At 40.4% G+C, this 24,506-nt stretch overlaps 1 protein-coding gene across 2 annotated transcripts in view; it reads left to right on the top strand.

Moving 5' to 3' along the window:
- The window catches only part of DIP2C (disco interacting protein 2 homolog C), a 313,009-nt gene that overhangs the window by 203,790 nt on the left and 84,713 nt on the right, over positions 1-24,506 (top strand). For both annotated transcript variants that reach the window (XM_059471165.1, XM_059471173.1), the window contains 4 exons: positions 3-122; positions 1,066-1,263; positions 11,590-11,681; positions 16,664-16,774. In XM_059471165.1, the coding sequence (XP_059327148.1) occupies positions 3-122; positions 1,066-1,263; positions 11,590-11,681; positions 16,664-16,774 (521 nt within the window). The remainder of the gene's footprint in view (positions 1-2; positions 123-1,065; positions 1,264-11,589; positions 11,682-16,663; positions 16,775-24,506) is intronic.

Raw genomic sequence — 24,506 nt, 5'->3', positions numbered from 1 at the left:
AGGAGTGCCAGTGAGCAGCAGAGTGTCAGCAAAGATCCAGCAGCTGGTCAATACCCTCAAACGGCCCAAACGACCGCCATTACGGGAGTTCTTTGTAGATGACTTTGAGGAATTGTTAGAAGGTAAAATTACCATTTTTCAAAAGGTTTGGGGATCACTTATTAAAACTCTGTAAAATGTTTGTCTCCTATGTTGACTTTATAGAAAGAGAAGTAAGCCCTTCCTGCACTGGCAAGTACCAAAAACCCAATGGTATTCAGTGGGAACTGCTGGCAGTAAGCTTGGACATAGTGCTATGGAGTCAAAAGTGTTTCTTGTCTGCTCAGCTCCTGGTTGTGCTTGCAAAGAAATGACAGAAGAGTGTGTAGGGAAGCTTTGCTTTGAGAGCATTCAGCTGTGGGTTACAGCCAGTGCTTTGGAACACCAATGAGAGAAAATATGTTAGTGAGGGAGCATGCTAAATGTTTTACAACATCCTTTGTGTAACAGTGAAGTATGAAAAATGAACTAAATGTAAGATAGAAACAAAGATAAAGCCAATAAATTGAACTTTTTTAAAAAAAAGACCAGCACTTTGAGAATTAGGATTCTTCAGGATGTGGAAATTTAAATAGTCTTCACAGGAATTTATAAGAAAACGTGTAACAGAACATGACTTAAATCAGTCTGTTACATGTTAAAGTACATTTTTGTCAGTAGCTCTGCAGTTCATCTCAATTCTGCTTTTTTATCCAGGAAAAAGTATGCTCCATCTCTCTTTAGGAATAAAGAAAGGTTTACTGTTTTGAAGATAAATATATGCATGCTGCCTCAGCAGTTTCTTTCCCTTATTGTAGAACCAGTGTAAGAACAAGGACTTTTCATTCCTGAGGTGCATCAGTTGCTTGATCTGTGCTAAATTTAAAAGGAAATTATTCTGTTACATTTCTCTGTTGCTTCTCAATACCTTCTTACATGTCACTGTTTTTAGAACATTTTGCAAAGGTAACTTATTCTCTTGATTACACAGGTGTACACAAGGTATAGAATTTACATGATAACTGTATATCTTTTCATAATCATAAGTTCAACAGCCAGATCCAAACCAGCCAAAGCCAGAGGGCGCTCAGATGTTGGCCATGCGTGGGGAGCAGTTAGGAGTGGTTACAAACTGGCCCCCTTCCCTGGAAGCAGCCCTGCAGCGATGGGGAACCATCTCACCAAAGGCTCCTTGCCTAACCACTATGGATACCAATGGGAAACCACTGTACATTCTCACTTACGGTGAGCACTCTTCGAACTGTTGCTTTTATATATTCTCTATGGTGTGTGTAGTGAATGCGTGAATGTAGAGTGAAAAAAGCCTCATAATAATGCACCTGTTCCATTTGTGAGTAGGGTAAGACAGCTCTGAAGCTGTTGATGTCTGAGTACGGCTTGCTGAGATGTCACAGTATGATTTATTTCAGACAGAGGAAAAGAGCTGAGTAGATATACCCATGGAATAGCAGATTATAAATTAAACCCACCTTTTAAATAGAAATGTGTCCTAGGTCAGATTTTCCTGAAAGTTGATGTCCAAATCCATTGCCCTTGGATATCAGCCAGGCTTTGTTCTGCAAAAGCCTAACCTGGTCTGCAAAATTCATCAGCTTCCTGAAGAAGTTAATAGGATTTTTTTCCCCTTTTTTTACTGACATTGTAGTAAGTGTGATTTGAATTATTTCTCCTGATGGGTTAATTGTACAACTAGCAAATGTACCCCCTTGAAACAGATTTGCCAGGATATATTTTAGAGTGACCTTTGGTATGTTCAGGTAGTTCAATATACACTGCTTGACAATGTATTGCAACCAAGAAAGGCCAAATAAAAATCAACATAAGGATATTCTCTGACAAATAACTCCCATATTGCTTCTGATTTTGAGATGTTCAGGGGACATTTGGGGGATGTTCAAAGGAATTATTATTAATAACTGTCAGATTTTGAAAGTGAGTTGGAACATATCTGTATGCTATTGAGATGGATATAAAAATTATTTTGCTTTTTTATTTCTACCTTCTCAGGGACTTGGATTTCTGTGCAGAGAATGTTGTTACATGCTCTGATATAGAGGTCTGTCTGTTTTGTTCAGTGCTGAACATTCATTTCCATTCAGGAATCAGACCCAGATGTCTCTGGCCAAAAAGTTCTCTGCCACAAGTTAGGCACTGCAAATACAGTTAAAGGCTTTTAAAGCATAAGAGAACCTTTGCAGCTGAGGGTCATGCATGAAACATTTTCCCTTCAGGTGCTTCAGAGTTAAAAATTGACTTAATTTAGGGGCAAACATACTATTCACCATTGATGAATGTTTTTCTTCCTTAAGGACATTTACTGGAAACTAGGGAAGAATTTTAAAGTTTGCAATTACATGTTTGCAGAAGTCATGTCATCCACTGAATGCTTTAAATAAATTGGACAGGAAAGGAAATTAAGCTATTACTGAGAATCAGACCATTTTTCTGAATTTGGGATTCTGTCCAGAGAGTCTGAGCATATGTCCCACTTTGCCTGAGGCTGTAGGGTGAGCAAATCAGCCCAAGGAACATATCTGCATGGCTCATGGAGCCACCTAGCCTGCTTCTCTGTTCTAAAATAACTCTTTCCTCTTCTGCGTTGTCTGAATCTTGAGAAAAGTAAGACTAAAATTCGTGTTTTTTCACCTTTCATTTGGCAGCACTTTGGGATGTGGTTTTCCTGTTGCCTTTGAGTAGTTTCCTGAGGTCAGGCAAAAATCAGTTCTTTTTTTTTCTTTTTTTGTCTTGTTTTTATAGATAAAATAAATTGCAAACCAAAACATTTCATAATTTTGCCGAATTCTTCTCTGCTGGGTGCATTTAACACTGATATTTTTTTCATGGGAAATGTTAATTTACTATGCCATAGTAGTTTCCTTAAATGAAAACTACTTTGGAAATGTCATTAACAATACAGCCACCTGCCATTTCACTGGTGACTTTATGGATGATTTTGCTGTAGCTAGTCCACCTTCTGTGCCTGTCATTTTCTAGCAATTGCAGGCATGGCAGTTTATAACTTGAAAATTAATAGACATTAAAGCTTGAAATCATTAAAGACACTCCTACTCATGATTTTTTATCCTTGTGCATAGTTCCACTGGCCCTGGTAGTAATAAACTTTTGAAGGATGAGCTTAGCCACAATCCTGCCACATGGTATTACTGTGACGCTCAATTTCCTCATGTGCTTGCTATGATCAGGTAACTAAAATTTCAACTATAAGCCCTGATGATTTTCAGTAGCCTCTAGTGTGTATTCCACAGTTATTTAAAGAAATACCATTATGAATTTTCATATATTTCACAAATCTTCATGAATTATAAGAATAATTCTAATTTTCCAGAGTGTTGGTTTTTGAGATGTTGTCATCACTTGCACCTCCTCTTGAATATTTTACCCCTATTTACTCTCTCTGTTTTTTGCTTCAGTCTTTTCTCACACTCCCTTGTCATGGAAACCCTTTTCCTTTATCTTCCAGCTTTCCAGTTAAGAGGAAGCTTCTCCTTGATGTTTTTTGATTTCATTCTCAGTATCTTCTCCAGTTTTTTGTCTCTGCATGAGTGAGTTGCAGGTTTGCCTGCTTATCCCACACTTTTTTCCACCTTTCCAAGAATTTCCAGGAGTGTCTCTGTAGCTATCAGCTAGATCAAGGCCCCTCTTGAGCAGCAGTCCTAATGCCCTTAGCACCAAGCATATTTACCTCCTTTTTTGTGGATTGTTGTAGACAATATTGCTTCCCATCCATCTTTGAGGCTGTAACTAGAGTGCCATACACAGCTCAGGTCTTTCTTTCTTTCTTTCTTTCTTTCTCTTTCTTTCTTTCTTTCTTTCTTTCTTTCTTTCTTTCTTTCTTTCTTTCTTTCTTTCTTTCTTTCTTTCTTTCTTTCTTTCTTTCTTTCTTTCTTTCTTTCTTTCTTTCTTTCTTTCTTTCTTTCTTTCTTTCTTTCTTTCTTTCTCATTTTCTCTCTTTCTTTCTTTCTCATTTTCTCTCTTTCTCTCTTTCCCTCTTTCCCTCTTTCTCTTTCTTTCTCTCTTTCTTTCTCTCTTTCTTTCTCTCTTTCTCTCTTTCTCTCTTTCTCATTTTCTCTCTTTCTCTCTTTCTTTCTCTCTTTCTCTCTTTCTCTCTTTCTCTCTTTCTCTATTTCTCTCTTTCTTTCTCTCTCTCTTTCTTTCTCTCTTTCTCTCTTTCTCTCTCTCTTTCTTTCTCTCTTTCTCTCTTTCTCTCTTTCTCTCTTTCTCTCTTTCTCTCTTTCTCTCCTCTCTTTCTCTCTTTCTCTCTTTCTTTCTCTCTTTCTCTCTTTCTCTCTTTCTCTCTTTCTTTCTCTCTTTCTCTCTTTCTCTCTTTCTCTCTTTCTCTCTTTCTCTCTCTCTTTCTCTCTTTCTTTCTCTCTTTCTCTCTTTCTTTCTTTCTCTCTCTCTTTCTCTCTCTCTCTTTCTCTCTTTCTCTCTTCCTCTCTCTCTCTTTTTCTCTCTCTCTCTCTCTCTTTCTCTCTTTCCTTTTCTTTCTTTCTCAGCCATTCTGTGTCCAAACCTCACAGGTTATTTTAGGAGGAAATCTTTTCTAAGTGAGGCATTTTGCTGCATCTACTTGGTGAAACCTTGGTGACCTTGGTCTTGATTCTTACATCAGGCTCTCTCCTGGCCCTGACAAACACCGTGCTGGCCTCTTGCATCCATCCAGGATGCTTTCTTATTTTCCCTTGGTGGCTTTGCGTGCTGAAAAGGAGCTCTGAGAGCCCACAAAATTCTGCTTCTCCAAAGTCTTCCTCACAACTTCCCTTTGCTGTCCCTTGCAGGGGCACCTCTGAGGGCTCAGGACAGAGCCATGGCAGACAGAGCTGGGGCACTGGGATTTCTCCCCTGAGGGTGCTGATGAGGATTTGTGTTCCTGTGGCTTTGAGAGGGGAATGCTCCAGGTTGGGAAGGGCTTCTAGACCAGAGGGGAACCAATTTAAAGTTGCACTTCCAGCTGTTGCTTAAAATCATTGCTGCCCTCCCATTTATCTTCAGGAGTTCATCAAATTTGTATTGCCTTGTATCTCCTGTCTTTTTCTGCATGTTTTTTGAGCTTCTTATATTCATAGCATGTCAGGACTGGCTTTTTCCACGTGTCTCAGATTACTTTAGATAGAATAAATGTATAACTGCACTTGCAGACTTGATCCTTTTTTTCAAGCAAGTGTTTGAAGCGTTTGCCTCAGTTCTTGAAGCTCTTCTCAATGCCCCAGTTGTAATCTTTATTTAATGTACTCAAAATTCTTAAATTCTTTCTAATGAATGAAACACTATGAATATCACTTATTTCTCAAATATTTTGTTCCTCTGGGAACTTGTTTAAGTGGAGAACATCTTAGTTAAGTTATTCTCAATCCCTTTATAAATCAAATCGCTGAATATGCATAAATTGAAATGTCTGAGATATGGGAAGGAAATATGTCTTTATCAGGTTTTATGAGAGTCTGAACTCTGACTAGAAAAGTAATGTGTACTTTGAGGAAAAGGAAGACAATTTCTGGCTTAAAGTTAATCAGAGTAGTGAGGCATTTGGTTTTGGTATTAATAATGAACTGCTTAGTGATTTCTTAGAGGAGAAATGTGAATAAAGGACAATTAAATCCTGTGTAGTTCTTATGATACCAGAACTACTTTTCTTACTTAAAATGGTTGTTCTAAAGAGAACCAGAACAGCTGGGAAAAAAGTAAAGTGTTGAAAGTAATTAATCAATAAACAAGTTTTGAGCTTTCTTTTTGTAACCATTGTTAAAAACAACAAAATAAGTACCAGTTAAATTTGTCTGATTCAAAGAATATAATTTCCTTTATCTTACACTATTTGTAATCAGATTTTTGAAACCATTTTCAGTAGCTCTGATGTAGTGTTTCCCACATCAGAGACCCCCAGAGACTTCAAGGCTCAGAAAAAAGAGCAGATGTGACTCTCTGGGCAGAGGACAGCTTCTTCCATTTGGATTCTGTGGAGAAGGAAATGCTTGGCAAATGGCATTTGTTTGGAAATGAATTGCTGATTTTAAAAGTAATTTTAAAGCAACTAAACATTTTGGGGCCAGAGGGATCCTGCCTCAGCAGAGGTGATGTTGCTCATACTGGAGATATCCTGGCATACCTTAAAGGCAGCAGCAGGCCAAAACCAGCCAACCCCAAGCCATTCTGCACCTGGTGTGCAATGTACACCCTTTCCTGACCTTTCTGTGAGAATGCCCCAGACCTGGAATTTCACAATTATCAGCAGCAGAGAGACAGATTAAAGATCCTTCTGACCAAGCAGCTGCATAACCAAACTGTCCTTACCTCTGAAATAACTCAGGACTCACAGAAGTATGAATAGCCATGGTATAAATCCCCAGACAGATATTAATCTTATGATTGTTCAAGACTTTAAATCTTTATTTCTTTAATTAAAAGCCTGAAAATTGCTGGATTATATAATTCACACTTCAATATCAAGCACTGTTATAGCAAGATTGCTTCTATTCTGAGTGTGTCTGGAGTCCTTAATTCTCTGCAACAGAATATTTTTGTTCTTTTTCTCTGGATTTTTTTATCCCAAAAGACAACAACTTCATTTTCTGTTTAGGCTGGATGTAAAGAGTTCATGAAGAAAGGATTACCAGAGCAGTAAAGCTGCAACTATTATTTTGCAAAGCAAATTAAAAAGCCCTTTTACCTGCATAACATTAGGAAGTTTGCCATTTACCCTAGATTTAATGAATGCTCTTGTTTCTATTTAATACAAGGAATGTTGTACTGTGGTATTGAGAAAATGAATATTTGACAAAATTATTTGCAGTTAAACTTTGGCAGCCTCGCAGTTGCTGTGCACGGAGATTGGTAAGCACCCCCTGGTTTGGCTTTGTTGAGTTAGTGCTGTGTGGTTCTGAAAAGTGTCCTGAAGACAATCAGGAAATTCACTGTGGTTTGTTTTCTGAGTTTTCTCCCTGATACAGCTTTTCTATTAAAACCCTCTTTACATTCAACACAAACATTTAGTCTTTTTACAGATTTGGAAAGGAAGAGGAAGGGGATTTACCTCAGTGTCATGTGAAAAATATCTAATTTTTGTTAACAGATCCCTTTTTGTGTGGTTTTTAACACTTTGTGGTTTCCTTTACCTTCATACTGTGTTGCTTAACCAGATGGGACTGGGTATTAACTCCCTTCACTTGCTAAATTTTATTGCCATCTGAGTAGAGCTAAAAAAAAAAAGAAGATGACTGATTACAAAACATATCATTGCTGATGTAGAGTTTATATTGCTCAACTAAATCAAAAGCCCCGTGGCAGGAGGAAAAGGCCTGGCTCCCCATGGGTACTAAGAGTGTTTGTCACAGCTGCCAGAAGGCAAGATGCCTTCTCCATCCTGTCCTTCCCAGCATTTCTGCATATGTGATGTCTGCCAGATATGGCTCACATTCAGAGGCAGAGGGGTGCTTGCTGTTACTCACTGGACAGTGGGAAGTGTGTGAAGGACCTGAGCGGCCTCCCTGCAGCAGTGTGCTGCTAGGGCATGGCAGTCTGGCAGCAGCACTCTGGCAGAGTGACAGAAGTGGCTCAGTGAAAATCTTTAGAGGAAGATTTATTTCAGTAAATAAGCAATTAGAAGTCAGGCAATCATAGATGGACAGAAAAGCTCTGTTTCTTACCATCTCATGGAGTTATACAAGATTTTGGAAAGGAGCAGCGCAATTAGCAGCTCAGTGGGAGGTAGGAGCAAGGTAATAAATTGTAGTAGCAACAAGGTGTGCATCAACTGCCTGTTGTTGGGGTTTTGCTTTCCAAAATTAGCTAGGGGAACTCTACCAGTCTGCTTTGTATGGGAAATGGTTTTGTGACCTGAAAACGGAGGGGTAATTTGTGTTCCTAAACATCCAGTGCCCGATGTTACCCACAATATGTGTGTGTGACTGGCGGTGCCAGCCCTGGGTCTGCAGGGCCTGAGCCCCTTCCAGAGGGAGCCCCTGTGCCTTAAACACCATGGGACACTTCTGTAGATGACATGACAATCCTTCATTTTTTAAATGCATGAAAAGAGCTGTTAAGGTTTGTCTAGTGAGATCAGGGTCTGACAGGCACAAATCCTGTGCTGGTGTGGTGGGTAGGAATGTTGTTTGCAAGGACCCTGCTGCAGTGGGGATGGGGACAAGAGTGCCAGGAGCAGGAGGGCTCACAGGGTGTGGTGTTTATAGCAGGGAAGCAGCAGAGCAGCTCCAGGCTCCAGCACTGTGCTGTGCTGCAGAAAGGGCTGAGGCATGTGGCACAGCTGGGAAAGAGGAGCTCTGGCACTGAGCTGGGACACGGGCTGCTCCGCTCACCACCAAGTGAAGCTGTTGCTTGAGTTTCCTACATCCTCCCCGCTGTCTCCAAGCCAGCTCAGAAGATTAATGGCAGTGTGTCTGTCCAAGGAGGGCTGGTGCTTCACTGAACTTGGGCTGAGGACAATGGGATGTGTCCCTGGCGGCCCAACCAGATTTCCTCTGGAGCCCGTGGAACGAAGCGATTTATCCTGCATGGGGATGGGCCCTGAGCCCCAGCCCAGGGTGACAGCCTTGGCTGGAGCACAGCTGGCCCCTCAGCAGGCCTCCCACTCCCACAGCACAGATGTGGCACTGCCTGCAGGTCACAGCAAGGTCATAGCATCGGGATTTGTGCAGAGGTTTTAGCAATCAGCTTTTTTTCCCAGCAGCGTCTAATCCCTCAAGTTTGCAAAGGAAGAGTTGCTCTGAATTGCAGCCTAGGCAGAACCAAGGAAGGAAACACTTCAAAGATTTCCTTTTGTATAACATCTTCTGTTTCTCAGAGCTGTTATCCTGCAGACATGGAGTCCTTTGTGTTTCTCTTGGTGTCAGGCTGGGGAGGGCAAACAGCCAAGGTGACAAAACAGACCCACGGCTCAGTCCACGTCTGGTCAGGAGTTTGTGCCCATCCAGAAGCCACTGATCTGGCCTTGATCATCCATACATCCCTAGCTCCAGCCTCTGGGTAACTGCTCCTTTTGTGGCCCTTTTTAGTTTAGTTTTTGGAACACAGCTATATACCCTGCTAGAGAAATTACGGAGTTCCCGTTGAACAATTCAGTTCAGGATCTGCCTGGACTTTGCTCTGCTGGCTCACCAGAGTGCCTGGGGGTCCCTGCCTGCCCCTGGCAGCCAACTGGGGCAGCAGCTGAGGGAGGCAGAGCCTGCAAGGCTTGGGCATTATAGAGCTTGTAGGATCTTTGTGTTCCAGCCCCTTCCCAGCTGAATGCAAGCAAGCTGCTTCACTCCAGTTTGCCACAGTTTCATACTCAGAGGCATGTGTGCCTCAGATACTTAACACAGGTTGGTATCACACCAGTAAATAGAGAAGGAAAGGGCTGTAGTGACAGAAAATTCAAGTCTTTTCTGGCCTCTAGAAAATATTGTGGCCATTTTTGTGCAGTTCAAAGTGTATTCAAACAGAAAGGTGAGGAATTAGGAAGGCAGTCTTATATTATCTGTGTCTTAGAAGATGAAATAAAATTTTGACAGTAAAAGAACATAATGACAAAATGTGTTTAAACTTATTTTAAACTCTACTAGAAACCACTCCTTTAAATTTTGTTAGACTTTGAGAGAGCTTAATTTTGGCATTTATCCAGGACTCTAAGGAGGAAATTATTGTATTGCATACCTGGGCACCTCTGAAAGAATGCATCTAAATACTGTAATATGATTAGCCCTTAGATTTTTAAAGAAAATATTTGATGGTACATTTGATAGATGAAAAATTAGTATGAATGTGTCACAAATGTAAATTCAAGACCTGTTACAGCTTTAATCTTTAGAGCTCAGACATAACTTTTCACAGCAGCTCCTTCAATGTTCACTTCAAGTTTAAAAGTGTTTTGTGTAAAGATGGTTCTCTTTTGCAATTCAGAACTTTTTCCAGGCTTTTGATTTCCATTCTGCAATATTCTGTATCATTACTAATTGCTCTTTTAACTTTGTTGCCACTGAAGCTTTAATCTTGAGTAACTTAAGTAAAAAGACTATTTCCTTTTTTAAGGCCTCCTTTTTTTTATCCCACTCACTTGTCAAGTTCAAGTGTTAACTGTAGCAGCAGGGAGGATTTCAAAGACTTTCTTTCCATCAAATGCAGGTAGTTCTGTGAGAGTTAATCCTGCAGACATGCTCCTGTGTCTGTGCTGTTCCCAGAATTGTGTTCCTTTCTGAGCAGCAAGACAGTTCACCATGCAAATACTGGAATAATTCTAATAAATTAAAAACTTTGCAAAGCATAGTTTAATGATACTATATTACTGTTTTCATAAGAAATAATTGCATTTAGCACTTTCTCCATAACAAGCAGCAGTGACCCTTCCAATTTTCCTTCAGTGGGAAAAAATAGAAAATCTGGCCTTCTCATCTTACTTTCTATTTACATCGGATTTGCACTTGAAAATGATTCAGTAGTATTGCATTTTATAACCAGGATGTGGAGGTTCTTTTTATAGCAACTGCTTGGCTTAGTTATAAATAGCAATAGTGCATGTTTGGGGCCTGAACTGCTGAACTCCATAGGTAATCCTTTGTCAGAACCTATTATCATTTCAGTCATTGCTGGGCATGAATTAAAGATTTGTTGCTGTCAGAATGAATAGTGCTTAAAGGCAGTACCTGGGGCCAGCCAGGCACAAGGGCTGCTGAACTTGGTGCTGTTCACATGGAAGTAACAAGGTCTCTAAACAAAGGGCATGTGGAAGAGCAAAGATGCCAGTCACTTGAAGGATTAATGAAAGGCTTGTAATGTGGGCAAAGAGGTCTTGGGGTGAGAACTTTTCTGTATTGAATATTGGGGTGGGGATTTGATAAGGATTAGATAAGAGTGGTGCTGGAAAGGTGAAGAAGGGGAGGAGAGACGCAGTAAGGAGGGGTAACTGGGGCAAGTGAAATGAAGGAGAGAAGGGAGGGTGTGGGAGCAGGTGAGAAGGAAAAACCAAGTTAAATGGAAGGATGCCCAGCTATATGGATGTGCTAAGGTTCAGAGGGTCCCTGCTGCTTCAGTGTGCCCATTTTCTGTTTGTTGGGGTTTTCTTTTCTTTGCCTCTGCTTCTTGGGACTCCTTTCCTTTTTCCTTGGTGGGAGAATTGCTGTGCTCAAAACAGAACATCACCCTCGAGGTCAGTCTGTGCTGAAATGTGCTGAGTCCACCTTGGACAGCTAAGGTGGCAGGGTGATGTCTGGACTTGATGATGTACCAGCCCCTTCTAACAGTTAATTTCAGAGTCAAGATCCAGTTTTCTCCAAAGTAAAACACTTCTGCCATAAAGAAAGCTATTCTCACTTTTATTTTTGTTTTTAAAGTGCTGCTGTCTTGAAAAAAGAAGTTCAAAGAAAATTTCTGATAAGTATTTAAGTATTTCCAGTAGTCCCAGTAGTGGTGTCATATTTAGTTGGAAAACTAATATAAATGTTCCTACTGTGTGGTTTTGACTTCTCAGGTATTCTTTCTCATTAATAACCTTAAAACATAAGAATTTTTATATTAATTTTGAAAATTTTGTGTTAATAGGCAAACTTTGGACCAGAAGTATGAAGGTTGCTTACAATATACTACATAAATTAGGCACAAAACAAGAACCAATGGTACGACCTGGAGACAGGGTGAGTATCTCAATGATTATTTGTAATAGTTCAAATGCAAATATTGACAAAGAGAGAATGAGATATTTGGGGTGCTCAGAGGAAATTAGTGAAGTGAAATAATGGGATGTGGGACAGGGTGAAATCTGCTCTTTTTTCCCTAAGACTGATCATTCAGACAGATGTTTTGAACTGCATGTTAAGTAACCTGAGCTGGTACCCCCTGAACTTGAAGTTGTGGCAACATCAACAATAAACATTCCCATGGAAAGTGATTTTTGGACATTGAACAATAGTCTGTTTAGCAAAAGCTTGCTTATGGAGCCTGGAGGTGTCATGTGGATAAAAAACTGACTTACTAATGACTTTGTAGTTGTTGAGTTGATAGAAACAAGAGAAGCGTTGTGGAGGACAAAGACAAGCAAAGTCAGCACATTTTGGCAGCCAGTTGAATAAATAAGTGACACTGACTGGTAACAGAGAGAATATTTCCATTCCTGTTCTGCCTCTGATGCAGCTACTGCTAGAGGCTGAATCTAAGTAGAGGGATAAAGAGAGCAAGAGTTGCAGAGATAGCACTTGAAGGTGTTAAATGAAGACCAGAACGTCCTATGATTTTGCTAACAATGTACTTACAACCCTACCCCTTTGACTGCCAAGGCTGGCTTAGCCTGCTGCTCATTTTGTCTGCCAGAGTGTGCATAGAAAATTCCACAGGTCCCATTCCAGTTTGGATCTAAGCCATGGAATGGATATTCCAGAACAAATTTGTCAGAAATGCAAATTTTAGTCCTGCCCTAGTGCTTACAGTTGTGAGTGTGGGATTAAGTTTCCCCCTGCAGTGTCTGATAGCAATTCTCAAACTCTTGGTTCACTTGATCCTCTTGTGCCACATGTGAGAAACATGTCTGCTTGCATTACACATGTCTTAGGGCTTCAAAAATTAAAGCATGCATTAATGCTTCCCAGAAGGAAAAAAAGAGGGAAAAAAACCCAAAAGTGACAGTCCTTCCTGTGTTTCTTTTCGAAATAAATCATAAAGAAATTAAGTGAAGAATCTCTAGATCCTTAATCTAAATTACTTCCTACAATGGCATTCAGCCAGGACTAGGATCTGAAGACTCTCTTTTACTTACAAGTGTGTCTCTAAGCAACAGCAGAAGCAGCAAGTTATTCAAGTGTACACATCAAAACAGTCCACCCAGAAATCTCCAAAAGGATAAAGTTCACCTACAGGCAATGTGCATCTCTCCTTATTTACTGTGTGCTGCCTGCCCAGCTTCATAGTCATTTTCTGCAGCAGTCACTGGCATCCCCTAACGTTAAGAAAGGATTTGTGGATAGTTCAGGCTGAAAACTGGAAGTTTAGCTAGCACAGGACATGTAAGGAACAAATTGCAGCTCATCTAAAATAAGTCAGCCTAGATTAGAGTGAAACAAATGTTTGTAGCTGAGTGCTGAAAGCATATGCTTTGTGTTGTAGAAACCTCTTGCCTGTGTAACAGGAACGTGATCATTTGAGGCAACTTCACATTGAAGATGAGGTGTTACAGCACTTCTGATGCTCTAGGCTGTGATTCTGGCTCTTACACCCCTGTTGTAATAACAAAAAAGCTTTCTGACCTCTTTGAAGATGACTTTATTCTATGTAATGTGTGTTGTGTGACAACACTTAAAGGCAGTTTTAAATACTAAATGAAATACAGGCACATATTTCTGGTCTTTTCCAAATGAGAATGTATTTGTTTCCTTATTTTGATATGTATAAAATAGTTTATATTTTCTCTTTAAAAACAACTTCTGTCAATGCAATCTGTTTTTCGTGACTACCATTACCGCACCTTTTAGGTTCTTTGTCTGAGCCAAGAAGTAAATGAACTTGCCTGCATCTCCTTCCTTGTTTCTGGTATTATATGTGGCAAAGTGCATTTGCCTTCTATAGTAACTTCAGAAATTTAACCTTGCATCACCCCAGACAGCTGCCTGGAAATTAATCTTGCTCTCTGAAATATCTACTAGCTAACCGGATTCTCATCTGCTAATATACACTGTATGATTTTGTTCCTTCAGCCCTTTTTGCTTTTACACACATTATTTATTTATTTGTTACAAGTCTGTTAGTGATTAATGTTTTTTGGAAAGGAAGTTAATGCCTCATTCTCACTGGACTTCAGTGAGATTTTTTTCACCTCTGTCAGCTCCTTTTCAAAGATTCCCAGCCAAACCTTCACTGCCTTTATGTAAGCAAAGACCAATGCAAAACCTAAGAACCCTCAAAGTATATTTTGGGATCTTTCAGATGTTTGCTGGGCTCAGCAATCTCTACCATTCCCCCATGCACCTGGCAAAATCCCTGTATTTCCATTTGCATATAGTAAGATCTGCACAGCCATCTCCAGCACTTGGAATGTTTAATGTACAAGTATCCAGAAAAGTAGCAATGAAGAATTATGAGAATAAAGTCTTCATCCTAAAAACCAGAGATATTTTTGTCCCACTTGGACAAGGCTGGTTAGATTTCTTCTAGTTTGAAGAAATCAAGTTGATGTATGGAAGATGTCTACTTTTGAAGCCTTGTGAAAATTCTGGGAGCACTTACAGTCTCCAGTAACTGAAGCTTGGAGCATACGTGGAAACATCATGATTTTACTTCAAGGAAACTCCAGTGGATGTTTGTGGCAGTAGCAGTTGTCAGTCTCTCTGTGTCACAGAGATTGAAGGCACTTGGGACAGTAGTTCATGTTTGGACTCAAGTGTTTATTATTTCTTATCAGTAAAACAGTCTCACAACCATAAGTTCGACAGCTTTTCATTAGAAGGCACAAAATGGCCAACAATCTCTTCTTACAAGGTCTTTTAAGACTAAACTATCCAATTAAGAACTGACACCTGGATTATTTTCCCTTTTAACCCAATAACTGATCCCAAAGAGCTGCAATGGGGACTTTTCTGCCCAATTACAAAATGCCACCCAAACGCAAGAAGAAGAAGGAAGAAGAAGCATGAAGAAAAAACCCAGGACATCACCCTGTGCCCTCCATCTTGCTTCCATCCACAACATACTAAAAATCCCAAAACCTAAATTTCTCACCAAGTGATACACCTACGCTACTCTGTATAATCTATTTCACACTTTTGTGGATTCTGGTCTATCTTGAAGCCCAGGAAACTTTCTCCATGAATGAGGGTCAAAGTCAGTGCTACCCTGGGGGTCAGGGCACTCCAGAGCAGACAGAGAAATATTCCCGGTGCCCTGGGTTTCCACAGATGTTGAAACAGTCAAAAGTCAAGAGCTGCTAAGTAGTTTCAGCAAATGGCAAGGTTCTGTGATAATACACCCTTGTCCTGTGTGTGAGCCCAGGGGAAAGAGGTTTGGAGTAATTTGCCATGCCTTTGCATGCCACTGCAGTGGAGTGTGCAGGAGTGACCAGCTGTGTTACAGCTGTTTAGGAGTGAGCTGGGAATGCCCATCTGACTGAACTGAAATAAAACCACAGAGGGGATCCAGCCACTAAGGCCATTCCCCAGTGAGAGCAATCCTGTTCCTGCCCTTGCCAGGAGAGCTGTGGGCTCTCTGAAGTGGCTGGATCCTCAGCAAGGCTGTGACCCCTCCCTTCTCCTTTCCCTTTGCCTGTGCAGGATCTCAGGCATTGTCCTGCCTCAGGCAGGGCCTGCAGGGTTAAGCTGCACAGCTCAGACCCACTGAGCATTCTGGTGATCTGTGATTGGTTTTGGCATTCTTGTATCTAAACAATTCCCCTGCCCTAGCCCTGAAGCTGTTAAGTTCAACAAATCCACACCTAGGTTGGAATGTGATATGGGCAGCTCTGGATGTGACTGTGGGATCTCAGCACCTCAGGATGGAGGTGCAGAGAGGCCGAGACCACCCTTGGGGGGCTCGGGAATCCTGGAATGTTGCCAGAAATGTCTGGTGGCAGGATTTTGATCCTACACAGGAGATGAGACCTGTATGAGGATAGGAGGAATTCACTGGGTGAATGGTGAAGGGATAAGTTAGTTAAAGTGTGAAACACAGGGTTTAGGATTTTGGTACAGGGGGGTCTAGAGAAGTAAGATGGAGGAATTGGGGCGTGTCCTGTCCTTCTTCTTCTTCTTCTTGGCCTCCATCTTCTGTGGTGGTGGTGGCACTTTGGGATTGGTCATTACTAGAAGTGCACCGGTTAATAAGAGTAGAAAGTATTGGAGAAAAATGATAAATATTGTACACGTAACTTAGGGTATAAAGATAAGTGACCGCCCGGGGGCTTAGGGAGTGTGCCCATGGCTGACTTGCTGTGCAGACCTCTGTCAGGCTGAAAGAAAATCTTTTAGATAAACAATTAATAAACACCGAGACCGAGACAAGATCAGAAGTCTCTCCTCGTTCTTTGAAGCGTCGGCTCTCCAAGGACATCCCTGAGAATTCCAGAGCACCTAAAACACACAGAAAACCTTACATGTGACGTTTGCTTCTAGGTACCAGTTTTTGTGTGTACACAGCACACAGAAACTTCACACTGGGACAGCAGGACAGTCCTGGAACAAAACTGTTGTATGAGGCAAAGTGTAGTGAAACAAAACAGTGTGTTAATGATTGGCATAGTGACATCCTAAGTCTGGATAATTTGATTTGGTCTCATGTACACTTCAGTTTCAGTAACTTCAAGCAAATTATTACATTAGAATCTAAAATCCTTCTAATTCCATTTACTTAGGTTATTTAACACTGGTAAAGCAATCAGTTAATTCAGAACCAGATGAAAGGTGTTGTCAATGTAGAAAACAATGCAGCATGAAAGTATTTAACTACATCCTAAGTGAAAATAGTAATGAAAAGAATATTTATCAGAATAAATTCCTCATTCATCTGTTATTAGAGATTTGAATAGCTGTCTTAGAAGTGCTCCAGTATCATCTGCATCCAAAAGGAAGCCTGCAAACTCCAATTACCATGATCTGACACCTAGGATAAAACATTTTTAATGTAAATTTCTCTCTTTCAGGTAACCCTGGTGTTTCCTAACAATGATCCTGCTGCTTTCATGGTGGCATTTTATGGCTGCCTGCTTGCAGAAGTTGTCCCCGTCCCTATTGAAGTGCCACTTACAAGAAAGGTGAGGAACTGACTTTCTTCTCTTTACTCCATTTTAGCACTTACATCAGAATAAATCACAACTGAACATAGCTTCTGAGTACATTTTTGTGGTTAGCTCGCTCTGAATCTGAGGACACCAAGATAGTGCTGTGTGGTGAATTATATATAGTTCCTTCTGTTTTGTGATAGAAAATCTGAAGATGTGCTTGCAGTTTCAGCAAATGCAGCTCTGCATGGAAAATGAGAGGAAAAATTTTCAAGAGAACAGCTTTGCCAGTCATAGATGGATTACCTTTGTTGCCTTTTAAAGCCTTCTGGTGTTGGCCACTGACAAAGAATCATTGGCAACAACTGCTGATTTTCCACCTGTCCCTGCAACCCAAGCTATGTTATAATGCCACTGGTGCTGTGTGTGCTACTTCAAAGCTGTTCTGGAAATGCCTTCTCCTGTGTCTGTGTGTGCATGTGTGTCCCAAAGCTTCTGTCACCATGGTCACCTCTGCCAAGGGTGGCACTTGAACAAGTTCAGCTCCGGAGTTCTTGCCACACAACAAGTGTGTGAACAACATACATTCATAGAGAAAACTGACCACTGCTAATCAAAGGCATTTCACATCCAGTGTTGGTTCAAAGGTACAACCACATATCCCAGAGAAGTGTTAGGAGACAGCTAGACCAGTTCCAGCTGGAAGGACAGTCTAGGGGCACTGAGGAGTGGAGGTGAACCACAGCTGGGTCACTTAGATAGGTTCTGCAGAATCTGAGGATGTGTGCCTTGAAGGCTGTAAAAACAGCAAAATGTATTTATTAATTACAAGGGTCGTTTTTGGTCATATCCCCTTAATTTGCCATGTCTGGCTGCCCCCATATACCCCTTGTATAATTGCTCTTTTATTAGCTAGCACTAATAATGGCTTAGTTTAATTATTTGGTCTGGACTTGTTCACACAAAGAGAACAAGTTCACACTTGTTCTCTAATCTTAACAAGTTTTCTTTTTAAAGTTAATTGTTTTGGGAAATGTTGACTGAAGCCATGAGGTGCCAAGCAAAGGCCTGAGCAAATGTGTTGCATTGGTCAGATTTTCAATATTTCCATTGACAAGGGCTTTTCTTTGAAATGTTCCAGTGTTAGGGTACTGTGGAGCAGAAGCTCAAATCTTTGTTTTGTGGACAGAAGGAAGGACCAAGGGAAAGAGGAGACAGGACGTGCTCCAGATTAAACTGTCTGAGACTGGAGGAAGGAGGCAGGAGAGCTGGAAAGGCCATGCAGGGGGAATGGATGGGATCTCAGCCCCCATGCCTGCTTTGGGGAGGAGGGTTATGCTGTTTCATTTGTAAAATTGTTTGTAAAAAAACATTTGGGAGCATTGAGAGGTGGACAGGGCTGTAGAATGAGGATGGTGATTTTAGTGGAAATGTTTGCATTGGGCTGTCATTGTGCCCTCACATCTGAGGGCAGTGTATTTAGTCTGAGGCAGTTGCATAACATGGTGCATTATTTTGATAAAAACCAGAGATTTTATATGCATCAACAAAATAAGGCCAGCAGAATATGTACATTTTAAGATCTTACAGAGTGCTCAAATGGGTAAATCTGCTTTCATTCCATGAAAAAATAAAGAAGCAACATGGTTTTGAGGGTTAAAAAAATCTAATGTCTTTCTCTGTTACTATTCTCTGAGGTCTAATGACATTTTAAAGCACATAGATAGGTGTAAATTTGATTTATTTTGGAACATCTGATACCACATCCATGCAGTAAACTATAAAATCCAGCTGTCCAAGTAAATACTCTGTGTCAAATGAATAACTTACCCTAATTTGGCTGCACCTCTTGGGTGTTTTTTTTTTTAATATGTATCTATATATGGATATATAAATATACACTTACACATGTGTGTATATATATGTTTATATAAAGGAATATCTACAGACTCAGACTGTTTATCTTTTGCCACAGTGTTTAAATATCAAATTAATAACACAATAACAGAGATGTCAGTTAAAAAAGCAACATGATCCATACTCTATAAATAAAGCTATGCAATCTCACAGCATATACTATTTCAAATATCTTTGCATTTGTTTATATGGAAAGGCAACTGGAGTGGAAACAATGAGATGAAAATCATGTTCTGAGTGGTCCCAGAAGGAATACCTCTGCCTGGTCAAATGGCAGTGGATTGCTCCTGGCATCCATGGGAAGATGTCATTCCTGTCATCACACAATGGCCTAAGCTGTTATTTTCTGCTTTCCCATTATTTGTTCTCTGCTCTGCATGCTTCAGTACATTCTGGCAGTGGACATCGTTTGGGTTGCTTTCTGGAAGACAGAGAAGTGAACTAGCAAATAGACCAGCAATTAAATTTTATATTATACTATAGGCTTACAGAAAAATAAGCTGATACGAGATGAGCTATTTCAGGTAGTTATATTAGCAGCCATTTTTAATATTTAAAGTTGGTACTAGCAGCTTTAATACTGCTCTACATTTTCATAAAGAAGAGTGTTTCACAGCTCTGTGCAAAATTTTGTCCCTGGCAATTTAAAACTGAGCAGTAGTTTTTGCAGCCAGGTAGACTTTTGCCTTACAGATTGCTCTGCAGACATCTTTGCCCACATGGAAGTAGCAGCTTTTGCTTTACCAGCATATAGATTTTGTGTGTATTCTCTTTTTTATTTTTAGTATAACTGTTATTTTTTAAGATTTTGACAGGATATTTTCCCAGTTCACTGTTAGGTGAAGGTCCATCTTGCCTTGCTCTTTCCTTCTGCATCCCACCATTAAGTTGACAGAGTACCTGGAGTACTCCCAAGACTTCAGGGCATGTGTGACCTGGCATCTGGGATGGATTGTATGAACATCCAGCAGCCATGCAGCATTTTCCATTTTTATTCCCAGAAAGCTTCCTAGTGTTTGGCAAAGAAAAATTGGAAATTGGAATTCCTGCAGCATGGTTTTGGTCTTTAGATTTGGGACATCCGATCTAAAATTAAGAACAAAAATCCCAAACCAACTCTTCATTCTAAAAGCAGCAGCCAGGGGTTCTGCAGTTGTTGTAACATAGAACAAGCAGAATTTTTATTTCTCCTCCTTTCCCTGAATTTGGTACCATTGCAATGCCTTTATCATCAACACTTCACAAAATTGTTAGAGCTAATCCTCATCCCTTCATTTATAGGTTCTGTTCTCTCAGAATGGTGTGCCTCTCTCAAAATTTGCTTCTGTTTCCCAAACATTAGCAAACAATGTGTCCTATACAGCATCTCTTCCTTCAGAACTGCCACTCATGTTAATCTTGTGAGTTGCAAACTATGTCATAGAATGTGCTGTCAAAGTAGATGAGATGGGAGTTTCAACATGTTGAGTTCTAGTTCAAACAGCGATTTACTATGTCCCTCATGAAAAGATTTTAAAATAAGGTTTTGATTTCTTTTTCTTTATATTTTTTAGGTCAATGTTTTTTTCCATTTGATTGGCGCCGTGAAAAATATTGTTATTCTGCTCTGATACAGTCAGGGGAGCTAATCAGTTTTAATCTAAAAATAACATTTTTGTCCTCCAAGCACATTCTCAGTTATGCTCAGTCACATGCTGTGAACATAGGAAGAAATCTATCCCTCACAGATCTTCATGGCCTCCTTATCACAGGCAGAATTTGTAGCAGGGTGTGTGTGACATGAAAGCATGTAAAAATTAATTTCTCACTCAAAATGCTATTTTCTAGCCTATTAGATTTAATGCTATGTGTGCTTCCAGCAGGCATTTCTGTACTTTTCCAGATGCTGGCTGTCACAGTGTGATTGGAAGAATTGTGTATTGTCATAGGAAATCTGGAGAGACCCACTCCAGGACACTTGAGGTTTTTTTAAAGGATGCTTCATACAGTGTATGCTTCATAGAGGTGTTTTTGAGGAGCTCTTTTTATTCAATCCTGAAAAGTTATGAAAGCTTTAACAGTAGCCAGGGAGGTATATCTCCTCCAAGACGGTGAAATTGTCCCAGTCATATCTTTCTTTGAAAGAATTCTAGTCCAAAGGAAATACACCTTGACATCTTTCCTAGTGTTTCAGGGCTCGAGATAAAATGAGCTTTTCTTTCTCTCAGCTTTACTCATTGTAGGGCTGTAGTGTGCCAGACACACTGGAGCTCTCCATGCTTTTGAACAGCTTTTGACAAAGCATCTCTTTCTCCCCTGCATTTAAAATATGTACAAAATGTTTCATATATTCCTTTCAGTGGTATAGACTTCCAGTCCCCCCAAAGAATGTAAATTCCTGAGCCCCCTGTGCAAAGTGCTGGGCCCTGCAAGCCCTGTGCCTGTCCATGCCTCTTCATACCCTTCAGCAGTGGAGCACCAGGAAGTCCTTGCTCAGTTGGCCACAGTGAATCTTAGATCCTTTGAAGCCTGTGTTTCCTTGTTATATTTTCAAGTTCAGGAAATGGTAATTTCCTGGAGAGAGTATCGTATTTCATGCAGTGTTTGCTGCCAAAATAACCATTGTCTTGCTTTTATTAAGATTTTTGGATGTTAAGATGCTCACAGTTGCAGATTTCACATGCAAATTTCAGGCAGATATTAAAGCTGTTGTCTGAGGAGACAGTTAATTTCTTCAATTTAAAGCTGGGTATGAAGATTTTGTGTTTAATTTTTATCAAGGTCTTCGTGTTTTTTTAAAAAAAGGTTTCCTTGATGCCTTTTTTGGCTCAGAACTGGTGATGTTTGGCCTTTACATCTGATCATTGCCTGTTTGTTCTTTACCAGCAAATTTTTGTTAGGGTAAGGGCACTGGAGCTCAAATAAGCATTGTAACAGAAAACAAGATTAGTTCAGTCTGTGATGCTCCACCACATAATTCTCATTTTGAAAGCGGTCTGGGATTTGCAAGTGAACAGAAGTAACCTTTATCAGGCCAACCTTTGCAAAGGCTGTCTCTTCCTTCCTTATTAGATAAGGACATGCACTCTCACTCACGGAGGCAGGATCATAACTGGTTTCCTTCACACAGATACTCTCACAAAGCATTAGAGAAATAACATTAACAGCATGCTGAAATGCAACCACACGTGGGATTTTTTTATCCTGACAATGAATTATCACTCTGCAGCAGGAAGAAGACAGTTTGCCTCCAAGTACTGGTGAAAACCTTTAGGGAACCTTTAATAAAAGTCTTTAGAGGACTTTGAATGGCTGCCTACAGCAGAGAGGATTTCTGGGTTGCTTCATCTGAAAGATTGATCTCTCTAGGTGTGTGCAGACACAGTCTAAAGCTATGCACACCTCAATTTTCATACCCCAGCAAGTGCTGTGCCTTCAAGAAATGTAAAGTGACAGTTCCAAAGTCAGCAATTGGTCTCAAACTCCATGCTACAATACATGTTACTTCAGACTGTGATTTGTGGAGAGTTTGACAATGAGCATCTCTGGCAAGTCTCTCCCTGTCTGCAGCTGGGACTGCATTCAGTTGTTTCACTTGGTCTCCCTGAGGTTTCTCCTACCTCAACTTTAGCAAAATAAAGTGTTTATGGCAAGTGGGGAGTTGCCAAGTAGCAGATAACCAAAACAGCAAGTAGCACTTGTAACAAACCATGTGCCCTGAAAATCTATTCCCTTCACAGGCAGGAGATTGACTGTACTTAGAGGGGAAGAGGATTTGGAGGTTTTGGCAGAATATTATTTGGTTGTGTCTCTTTGCAACTTACAAACATTGCAACCATTCATTTCACTTTGCCCAAAAGGCAGGCCAATAGTTTGTCAAATCTGTAATAATCATTGCCCTTAAATTCAGTAGCCAATTTTGTGGCACACATGTAAGCTTTGACAGCCTCCATGAAAGGATTGCACTTTTAGCTCCAACTTCATTTTTCAAACACAAGTTTTGCCCAAGGTCCTCACTGTTCTGAGCCTGTCATGCTGAGGTATGGGGAAAAGCAAAGAGTTGTGTTTACATGGTTGAGTGTGTGAGGAACATTGTGGTGTGTCTATGGGATGTAAAAAGGTTTCAGGGATGTGGGATGTATAAAGGCTTCCACCTCCTGGCTCTCAGTCCAGTGTCCCAGCACCACCTGAGTAGTTAGAAACAAGTTCTTCTGTGGGGGACCAGTTATCACAGAAGAACCTATGTGGGGCAAGGGATGTCAACCCCTTCTTCATGTCTCTGTTCTCTGCAGTAGTTTTAGATTCTGGGTCAGGATGGAACCACCAGAAACAGGCAGAAGGTGAGGATAACTACTTATGAGGTGTGGGAGACTGAGACTGAAGGTGGAATTGACGGACAACAAGTAGGAGACTTCCTGGGAGAAAGCTTCATTTCTTCCTAGGAGAAAGGTTCATTTCTTCCTAGGAGAAAGGTTCATTGGGTTCATATTGCAAAATCCTCAGCTGGAGTTCCTGTGGCCCTTGAGAAGAGTGTCTTTCACAGCATCTCTTCTTCAGCATCTTGATTTGCCTTTGCCTTGCAAGGCAGGATTTATTGTGGCCACCAAAGCATGGTGAGGGATTTGAAAGTCTGTGAAACACACTGCCCATGCCTGGTGAAATTCTTCCCATCTCCTGGGGCAGCGTTACATCACATGATAATTTAGTCGTGTTTTCTTTACAGTTGAAAGGATATCTGTTCAGAGAAGAATAGGGTAAAGATTTTAATGCTGTTTGAGGTGGACTGTGCTGATGTAAAGCAGTGTGCTATTACAAACTGTTACATGTGCATAGATTGTACTAAGAAATCTATGTATGTGTGTGAACTGCTACAAATGAATAATTAATATTTATGTGGACATCCTCTAAGGCAGTCGATAGGGCACCAAGGGGAAGAGTAGGCATTCTTTCTTTTGTTATCTAAAAACCTCTACACTGTTAATACAAGTTTATTTTTTCTATTCTGTTCTTTTGCTGGGAGAAGAATTTGGCAGGTGATTTCTTAGCTGATGCATCCCCCAGGGCCATGGTATACTGATGCTTGAGGATCCACATTTTCTACTGGTTTCCTTATGTTAGATTTCTTAATGGAATATGTTAGGTTAATTTCTGTTTACAAAGTTCAGCATTAAATGGAATTTCATTGCTTGAGAATTGGCATTTTCTTGATATAGTGGTGAAACAATTTGTAGCAGTCTTTTATAGGATTATATAATTTATATATAATTTATATATAATTTTATAGGATTAAATAATTTATACAATTACAACAACATTGTAATTTAAAATTGAGATCAATGTCATTGCTGTATTCAATTATAAAATTTATAAAATTAAATTTTTTAGTTGGTAGTTAGAAATGCATACATATATTAGTTAGCATTTATTAGATTAAATTTAATGGGAAATTGTGAGCAATGGTAGTGTGAATCTGATATTTTAAGGAACTCATGACCTCCCTTTATAGATGATAGAGTAGCAGGTCTCAGAGGCTGTGTTGGCCAAGGAGTGGTGTTCTCCATGGAGCACTCCAGCCTTCCTCTTCCTGCCATTCCTTCTGAGGGACCCTCAGGAGAGCCTTCCCTCCTGCAGTGTTCAGGAGGGAAGATGCTTCCTTCAGTGTTTCCTTCCTCTGGACAGACTCCAAGAGTGGAGACAGGTCTCATCCTCATGTGGAACCAGGATTAGATCTTGCCAAGTGCTTGGCCCATGGGTTTGGCAACAGGGACGTGGAGCAGCTGACACGAGAGTCAGTGAGGACAGTGATTAATGCTGGACGAAGCCCATGAAGTCCTGGAAGCCCCCCTGGTGCAGGTGTGGTGGGGCAAAC

Source organism: Ammospiza nelsoni, chromosome 1, assembly GCF_027579445.1.
Source record: "Ammospiza nelsoni isolate bAmmNel1 chromosome 1, bAmmNel1.pri, whole genome shotgun sequence".
NCBI classification, from domain to species: domain Eukaryota; kingdom Metazoa; phylum Chordata; class Aves; order Passeriformes; family Passerellidae; genus Ammospiza; species Ammospiza nelsoni.
The sequence above is the reverse complement of the archived record's forward strand: the minus strand, read 5'-3'. Positions and strand labels throughout refer to the sequence as shown.